Source organism: Parasteatoda tepidariorum, chromosome 8, assembly GCF_043381705.1.
Source record: "Parasteatoda tepidariorum isolate YZ-2023 chromosome 8, CAS_Ptep_4.0, whole genome shotgun sequence".
Lineage (NCBI taxonomy): Eukaryota > Metazoa > Arthropoda > Arachnida > Araneae > Theridiidae > Parasteatoda > Parasteatoda tepidariorum.
In genome coordinates, this window is record NC_092211.1 from 88,683,914 (window position 1) to 88,694,161 (window position 10,248).

The window sequence follows — 10,248 nt, forward strand, 5'->3', positions numbered from 1 at the left end:
TACACGTATAATACATTACTTCATACACGCATTTACACTAAATACAGAGAGTTGCTAAAAATAAAACTTAAATATGAAGCACTAACATAGCTAAATACATCTCTACATAAATAAAACGATAACTGTGATTACAAAACAGACTAGTACAAATCTAACTTGCAAAGTTACACATTTGAAAAGAAAAAAAAATTCATAACATAATTTACTCGTATTATAATTTCCTACTGGAACCTAATCCCTTTTTGTTAACTGTTTAGTTTATATGAGTTTTGAGACTAACGTTAAGTTTTATAGAAGTGGATGTATCAAGATTTATTTTGTTTTTAATATTTTAACATTGTGCAGAGATTAACCAGGCTGCACTGAATGGATTAATCGGGTTTAGAGTATAACAAGATGCCACTGCATTAAGTGAAAGAAATAAAATATCACAATCATATCACAATTTTATACAAAATTAAAATAAATAATTTCAGACATGCAATTAAATAATTTCAAACTGAAACGTTAATTTCCTAACATAAATGCAATTGGGAACTACAAATTGTTACATAATATTTAGTACAAAAAATATTGCTTTAGTTATTTTGGGTACTGCATCATTTTTATTATTGTTAAATTTAACAATATTGCATTTACATTGCAACATGTTATAACATAATAAAACTGTTAGGAAATAGATTTGGTTACTTTTAATCATATTCTAATCTAAATCAGCAGCATGTTACTAGTTAAGAAATTAAACAAAAAAAATATACAGTATTAATTATGAGTTCCATATCCAATTATCTTTTGAGAAATTTCAAACTCTTTAGCCAATTAAAATTCGAAATTATTTTTTTTCTACTTAAAAGAGTAATTCTCAACAAGCTTTAGTTGCAAATCAGTAGGTATTTTTTAAAGAATTGAAGAAAAAACTCAAATCAATATAGGTTCCTAATTGATATATTTTTCTTTGATAGAGAGAAATAAAATCAGCAGGCATTATCAAAAGAATTGAGAAAAATATAAAAGTAAAAACTTAAGAGAATTTTATACAACAAACATCAGAAAATTTAATAATACAATAAATATATATATATACACAAAACAGATAGATTATCATTATTCCTTCCATAAAAGCTGATAACTTTTTAAACAAAATCACCAGTACATTGTAAAGAGCGTCAGAGGCAGACCATAATCAAACAATACTATCTCACATTTATTACACGGGGTGCATGTGCAAATTGGAAAATTAAACATACGTCAATAGCAGCAGAATGTAAAATTTTTTTCGCCCTGTGTAGACAGTTGTATCAGGTCCACAGGGACTCGGAGTGGACCGGAGCTGTGCTCTCCTTGAAACTGGAGCTGAAACTCTACATTTTCCCAGGAATTTCATTATGTTCTACAGATAGTCCACCACTTCTTTAACTGCATTTTTTGTTAGCCAAGTTGTTGTAGAAAGATTATTCCCAGCATTAAAATGTATTTATAAAGATGCAAAATCAAATAGGATGGAGAATTTAAAAGACTAAATTGTTTTGAGAATAAACAAATAACTCAACTATGAATTAAATTAAATTTGTTATTAAATTATTTATTTTTTGAGTTAACTTAAGATTGCTTTTTTTAAAGTTAATTTATATAATAAAAATTTCAAACTGAAATCTGATACTAAAAAGTGCACATAAATATATAATAAAATGGATAAGCTTTATTAGAGCCAGAGCGGAGCGGGAGCGTCGAAAATGTTTAGACTCCAGGTCCCTGAAGGACTATTATTGTTTTCTTACGCAAACTAAACACTTGTAGTATCTGAACCAGATCACAATTAACAAATAAATCAAGTAATGCAGAATTTTAAAAACTATATCTTTTGATTTAACATCGATCAATCAACACAAATGGATTAAAAAAAATTTAATTCCTCTTTCAGTCTCATAAAAAAAATCAACGAATGTTTTATCACCTCTTTAAATTTCTTTAAAAAAACTTTTTTTATAAATAATATCACAGACACTTTAAATCTATAATAAAAAAAGATTTTAAAAACATACAATTCCTTTTGTAACGTTATCATCTTTTAAATTTAAGGAAAGAAACAAAAATACATAATTCTGTCACAAACATTTTTTAAGCACAATTAGAACCTATTAAAAAAACCATTTATTATGTATAACTCAAATAAATACCTAAAAAAGATATTTTTAGTAGTTATATACTTACAAATAAAATAAATAGATGTTGAAAAACTTAGAATACAATTTAAAGATCGAATTAAAATTGAATACTATTGAATTAATACACTCAAAAATTTATTAGATATATTTGTGGCAGAATTTTATGTGTATGAATATTAAGAAATTGCTCAGTCATAAGAAATTCAATAGCTTTTTTTTAAAATATTGGTTTTACCAAAAAACAAAATAATAATAAATCATAAAAAATAGTAACTTTATTGAATTGAAATTGATTCAAAATTCATTATTTCATCAGAATTTTAAAATTTTTTCAAAATTAAGAATAGACATTCAAAACAAGAAGCATGCAGAATTTTGGAACTTAAAATTATAAAACAAATCTTACACACATTGAATAACGATATAAGTTTTACATACATTATTCAATATATAAAATTAATCCCTACTTATGAGATTATCGGCAAAAAAAGTTCATAATAATAAGCGTTTTCTTACAATCTAAGATTTTAGAAAAAAATATTCCAAAAAATAAAGAACCATTCAGGATAGTTGACTTTGTTATTTCCATAAACAGAACTAAAATCAAAGAAAATTATGGAAAATCAGCAGTATTATACAAATTGAATCCTACATAGCTACTATATAAGTTTTATTTATATTATCTATACAATAACAAAGGTTTTCTCCAAATTTTCAACAAAAAAAAATTATAAAAACAAGCAATTGATAATCATTAGAAAATAAAATTTTTAAAAAAATCTTACATAATTACATAAGTTTTATTTATGCACTAATAAAACTTTTCTCCCCATTTTCAAAAAAATTATAAAAATAAGCAACTGATAATTAAAAGAAAAAAAAGAAAAATTAAAAAGAATCGGGAACCATTAAGAATTTGGACTTGCACATAATTTCCATGATCGGAACTGAAATTTGGGAAAAGTATAGAAAATCAGCAGTACTGAACTCAAATCTTATACACATTTAACAACAACATATTATTATAAGTTCATTTTTATTTAAATAATCAAATAAAGTTCATCTATGCACAAACAATAAAATATTTATAAAAATAAGGAATTGCTGAGATTTTGAAGAAAAATATTGCAAAAAACTCAAGAATGAGAAATAGGATCATGTTATTTATATAATCAGAGAAACTTACGTGAAATCTACAGAGTAATAAACAACTCAAATGTTGCACACATTTGACAATCACACATTATAAATCTTATTTATATTAAATAAAGTTCACCCATGAATCCCTAATTTGTAAAGAAATTCTAAAAATAAGGAATTGCTGATAGTTTCAAAAATAAATAATAATCTTAGTACACTGAGGAACCATTGAGAATCAGAACTGAAATCAGGCAAAATCTACAAAACGGTTAGAAAAAATAAACAGAGAGAAGGATTAAAACAGTGTGAACTGATCAAAATTTGATAAATATAAACATTCATCCAGACCTAGTTTAGTAACAGCATATACAGTACTACACCAAGCATATTTTTTTATCAAATGGGAATAAATATTAAACAACATAATTTATCTTTCAACAAAAATAGGTTGTACGATTTGTATAGTAAAGTCTATCTCTAAAACTCCCAGAAATTGTAAAAGTCTGAGTAGAAACAATCTTTTAATGTCCATTAAAAACTGTTGGATTTTCTGCAATCTCAATTTTAAAATATTGGCAAAACGGCTTCACAGTTCACATCACATCAAAGTTAACCTCTTTTTTTAAACACACTTAAGAAGTGATACAAATTCCTTATTTTTCTTTTTGTACAAAATATATCACTTATGGTTTGTAGGTGAAACAAAACAAAAATTAGCACAATCTCAACAGTTAAGAGTACATTCATATTTTAGGAGAACAGAAAACTGATGCTAATCACTGTGTGCTATTCTCAGACAGAAAACTAAAGTGCCCTGGAAAAAAAAGCAATCATTATTTTCTATAACTAAAGTTTCTTATTTTCTTTAAAAATAATAATAATTATTAACCATAAAAATACACAAGTCTTAAAGAGGTGAAAAAAGTGTTTACTTTGCATTCCAAAAATGACAGAAGATTTGAAAAACCATTCAAAGACAAACAGAAGGAGACAAAAACATGGTTTGCTCAGGAGGCTACTATTTGTGTTCACCCAGTTTCAAACTTGGTTAAAACTAAACTGTTGTTAACACCTTTGGATTTAAATCGAATATGTAAATTTGTAATACGGCAAGGCTTGGAAAGAACATTGGAGTAAACAAAGAAACTTTCCCCTCCCAAGAAAACCACCCATTAGTATCCGTTGACCGTAAAACCAAAGTTATACTTAATAGACAGCGTATTTGTTATACCCATTACACCCATTTACTGACTACTGATCCTGCACCTAGTTGTTCTTTATGTTGTGTCGACAAAACTATTAACCAACTGCAAACGATTCAACCATTTGAGAAACAAACTCTTTGGCAGCCCTGATCTTAAATCCTTGCTCGGGGACACTATTATCATGATATGACCTAGATCATTCCAATGATTAGTATATGACATTTGTTCTAAAACTGTGCCTGGTTGGTGTATCACACACAATTTTAAAAGCATTATTTTATAGTTTTTGCCTCCTTTTTAAGGACTTTGTAACTCATTTTAAAACTTGATTTGAAGTCTGCATATCAAACATACTATACATTTATATCCGTTCTGCTTTTCTTTACTTGATTTTTCTTTTTAAATGCTCAAGCATTTTCAGGACACTTGAAATACAGGATTTTTAAAGTAGAAGGATCTTCATACTCTGCCTCTATTTTTCAACATAAACTTTAGAGGGCGCATTTCAAATTGTGTGGACTGTACGAAGCAACACTATTTTAAGATCCAATAAAACATTTAAATTGTGTCAATGAAATTGAGCAGCACTTCAGTCAACAAGAAAAATCACACTAAAAAAAGTAGTTTTTGAGATAAATGGGCGGATGTTTTCCTCTCCTTTAAGAACTTCACTACTGATGACGCTGTAAAAGTAAAAATAAATTTCATATGCTAATACATTTATCACAATGATGCAACTCATTTTCTCAACTTGAAAGTTGTATTTTTATAATCCCTCCTAAAAGGTACATTCTTTATTAAATAAGCAAATAGTATCATACTTGTGGTCATTCACTAAAACAATTTGATGCTAAAAGATTACTATTTATAGATATACAACACAATTCGCTTTACACATTTAGTGAAAATGAAAGAAGCACAACAGAAGGTTTATAGAAACAGGCAAATATATCAAGAAGTATACCTCACTCCCCACTAGTGGTCATCACATGGAGGGTAGAGTTTGATGTGAAAAGATAGGTTTCTATAAATATTTTTAAAAAATCAATCTTAATTTTTGCAATATGACAAGTATTTCTCAAGGTATCTCTATTTTAAACAATCTTGCAAAACAGCATCACCAATGTAGCAAAATGCTGAAAACAACCCTATCAAATTTGGGTACTTTTTTCTGAAAAACTCAATAGAAATAGGGATTCGATAATACTCACTGACCTCAGTTTGGCCTCAATGACTGCATTTTTTTTAAATATTTCACTGGCGGAGTTTTTGACTTTTGAACTGATATTAGTTCTTGAGCTCATATATTTCGATACTCTCCTTATCAGGACGAGAGGAAAAACTAGCCATTTTACACCTTTTTGAAATTTCATAAGTTTTTTAAAGAAAGTTGCCAAGCTAAACCCTTTAAAACAATACACAAAAACAAACTACAATTATTTTAATGCTGAGCATTGAAAAAAGTGGCCTGACCATCAAAACTGTTATAGATCAAATAATTACTTTTAATTATATATTGAGCTGCTTTTCAAAAGCAGTTTACTTCCACAATAAATACTGTTTCTGAATTATTGGTTTACAACTGAAAACATGTGAAGCTGATGCTTAAAACTGCCATATATTTGGTATGAAACAGACAAAAATGGTCAAATGAATAAGAGCTAGTTCGATTATGAAATATGTTAGCTATTATTTAATAAATATTTTCTAAATTTTGCTAAATATTTTCAGAGGTTAAATTTAATAATTAAAAAATATATGAAAACATTATTTTTGAAAGTTGTTTTCCAGAAATCGTAATTTTTTCTGATTTGAGAAACTTGATTTTTATTCCAAAGAGGGAAAAATTAACCTAAAATGATATTTTTAAAAAATATGTAAGTTAAAAATTTTGTTTAAACAATAAAACCTTTTTTTCGGATGTTGGGGGTATAGAAATTGAGTTTTTTGTAAGTACAAAAATTGCTTTTTTACACTAAAAACTGAAAATTTTCAAGCGTGATTAGAAAATCTATTTATTTTTTTCTTCTGTAAAGATATTTGATCGTAAGACTAGACAACGCATCATAAAGTAAATAAACATAGAGTTAAAATTGTTGAAATGGTCTTCGTATACCTAAAACAGAATTAACACCTCCACAGTTTAAATTCATATGAAACCTAAAATTAATTGAAAATGTGTCTAACTGTGCAGTTCAATTAATGTATCTAACCTTACAAAACAATTGATAACACAAATTTCACAACAAATACTAACTAAATCTGTGCGTACAATAAGCAAAACGTACCTTAATACCTTCGTTTAACAGCTAAGAATTAAACAAAAGTAATACATATTAGACAAGTGAATCAAAATGATTTTGACAACAAAGACCAACATAATATTAATACTAGTCATAGGTTCAGACAAATTTTTAAATGATTCATTGTTAAAATTAATCAAATTGGATCATAAAGAATCGAATGTAATCACTAATCATAGATTAGACAAGTATTTTAATTAAATTAATGCATCACTACTCAGACATTTAATAATTTAAGACAAGAAGAGAATATTGTTTTATCTTTGAGTTGGAAAATAAATTTCACACCAGAAAAAAATTGGATTTTTTGACTCTATTATAAAATTAAGAATTTATTCTGCTCATAGCTAACCGAAGCTGCAATTTCAGAAGTTTTTTTTAAAACTAAATTACACATAATTTGATGGAAAATCTTTGATCCTTCATACTATTAGGGTTTCCACTTAATTTAAGAAATAGTACTCTGGGTCTAATTTAGGTTCTCTAGGAAACTTTCAACATAATTACAAACAAGAGTTTAGCCATACACAGCAATTTTTCATTAGAAAAAAAAAACATACATATGTTTTTAATTTTATATTTCAAAAATAAATTTTGCAAGAAATAAATTCCAGTCCAGGTTGTAGATATTCAGGGTTTTCATTAGAAAAACAGGATTTTTTTTTTCTTCTTAAGTTAAAAAAAAAAAAATTGCGAGAATTTTTTTTTTTTATATACACTGGTTATGGACACTNTACAAACAAGAGTTTAGCCATACACAGCAATTTTTCATTAGAAAAAAAAAACATACATATGTTTTTAATTTTATATTTCAAAAATAAATTTTGCAGGAAATAAATTCCAGTCCAGGTTGTGGATATTCAGGGTTTTCATTAGAAAAACAGGGTTTTTTTTTTCTTCATAAGTTAAAAAAAAAAATTGCGAGAATTTTTTTTTTTTATATATACTTTGGAATATTGAAAGAAATAATTTTATTTGATGTTAAAATTATTTAACTTGAATTTTAATAGTTGCTTACTAATATTGATATTTTCTAGGATTTTTGCAGAATTTTCTAGGCTTTGTAAAAAAATTTCCATCCAGTTTTGGTAAAAAATTTCTTTCCTCTACCAGATCAGAAGAAACACTGAACTATTGAGTTTCGAAAAAAACTTGTAAATAACATAGCTTTTTCAACTACATATAATTATTATATTTCTTATTATTATTACATTTGCTCATTAATATGTATGTTTTTGTAAATTAGAAAAACAGTGGAACTTGGCACCTAAAGGAGAAAATTACTGAATTTCAATTTTTAAAAAATTCATATTATGAAATTTATTAAAAAACTAATATATTAAAATAAAGTTAAGAAATATATGCATATTTTAACACCATTTAAAAAAATAGCAAAAAATAAATTATCTGTAAAAGAATTTTTCAAAATAAATTCATAAAATTTTATTGATAAATTTATAAAATTAATCAGAAAAAGTTTACACTTAAGAAATGTATCCATCTTAAAAGGAACAAAATAATAAGTAAATGAATGTGTGAGGATAAGAAATACTTAAAAAGCTATACTATAAAGAATGAAGTAAATTATATTCATATGAAAATACATGGTATTTAACTAGACATGATGTTGAACACATAATATTTAGGTAGGTGAAGGTACATCTTGTTTTGTTTCAACTCAATCAAATAATAATTATTGAAATAATTTACAATAAGCAATTAAAAAATGATATGTGCAGTAAAAAAATGACATGCAACTATTTTTAAAGATAAAGACGGATTTCAGAAAAAACAAATAGTTCAATACAAGATTTAGTTTCAAATTTTAATTAACAAACTGCATTCAGAAGAAGCATCATGCTTTTTAAAATAATAAACTAGTTTTAACTTTTACAAAAAATAAAATCATTTGTCAGAAAGTCACCTTAAAACGTCACCTTAGACAGAAATTATAGTGCCATACCAAACATAAAGAAGATAAGAAAAAATATTCTGGATAAATTTAAATGTTATACCCTAAAAGAACAAATTCATTTACCCCTGAAAAAGTAATTAACCAAATAACAGAAATTCGAAAAATATTCAAAATCAATATCTTTTATTTAATAAAAACCATAACTATTCAGCATTTATAACAAAAACTAAATATCACTAAAAAAAAAAAAAAAATTTTTTTTTCATCATTTATAAAAATTTTAACAAATTAAGAATTTTTGAAAACAAAGAATAATAATTTAAATTTTTCTTTTCATTGCATTTTAGTTTTTTTAATTTGCATATATATATTAAGTTTCTTCGAGAAATTCATAACCATACAAACAATGATTGTCTGATCTCTATTGTTCTTTTATTTTCTCTCAGAAATTTTTTAATAATTCTATTTTTTAATCAACTTCATTAATCTTCACAAAAATCTGAAACTTGCTTACAAGGTAAAATTTAATAGAAAAACATAGCTCTTTTATTTTGATTTAGAAATATACTATTAATCTGAAAAATTTAATATTAATTTTATCAACATTTCTGTAGCTGTAATAAAGGACAAAATAATTTTTTTTCTTTCTCTAAATTGATTTTTTTTCCTGAAACTATGCCCAAATATAATTTGAAACAAGCTTTCAGAAGAGGTCTTGGTATTCAAAATATTATCCAATATTTATAATGGGATAGAAGTTCATGCAGAATAATAAATATTCTAAAATTATTTTTTTACAAAAAGCAAAAAAAAGTAATGCATAAATAAATTACAAAGGAATTCTTCCATAGTCTCACTTCAAAATACTCATTTCAACTTGCGTGTTTTTCCATGTAACAAATAAATGTTTTTTTATCTAAACTTATTTTCGCTGCTAAATACGTACTGTAAAAATTTTGGTATGATTAAAAATAGCACTAATTATGTAAGCTTTGATACTGAAAAGACAAAATTTACAAAAAGGGACATATAGGTTAGAGATCATAATATTCTTTATTTGCACATACAGTCATATACAAAATCATCCAAAAAGTACTAGGAGGTATTTTTAGCCTCGTTGTTCGAAAAATATATAGTAAAATACATTGGAAATTTTGTAACCAAATATTTGGGGGGAAAAAAGATGATTTAAATACTTTATGAAAGTAAATATAAGTAAAAAATATTTAAACAAGTAAAATTGGAGATTAGTACTAGTAATAAGTTACTTTTAAGGCCAAACAAGAATGATTCTAATGATTTAAATAAGAATTGGAAATTTCAAAAAGAAATTTAACAGAAAACCTTTTTTTATAATATATTTTTTATTATATAAACTAAAAAAATATTAATTAGTTCTCTAGATAAATTATTTAAAACCTCTTATTACTTTTGGCATGCCCTATATATTGCTGTAATTCAAAGTCATAATGGGAAAAAAATTTTACTAATAAAACAAAGAAGAAACAATATATATATAT

General features: G+C 25.4%; 1 protein-coding gene across 5 annotated transcripts in view; it reads right to left on the bottom strand.

Annotated features, from left to right (window-relative positions):
• Positions 1-3,961: 3,961 nt before the first annotated feature.
• The window catches only part of LOC107446614 (pyruvate dehydrogenase kinase), a 50,589-nt gene continuing 44,302 nt past the window's right edge, over positions 3,962-10,248 (bottom strand). For 4 of the 5 annotated variants that reach the window (XM_071184342.1, XM_071184343.1, XM_071184344.1 and 1 more), the window contains exon 12: positions 3,962-4,119. Coding sequence is in view for 3 of the 5 variants with exons in the window: in XM_071184344.1 (XP_071040445.1) it covers positions 4,082-4,119 (38 nt within the window). In the remaining 2 variants the exon portion in view is untranslated. Of the gene's footprint in view, positions 4,120-6,784; positions 6,820-10,248 lie in introns of those variants that run through there. The other variant, XM_071184346.1, reaches the window with a different exon arrangement.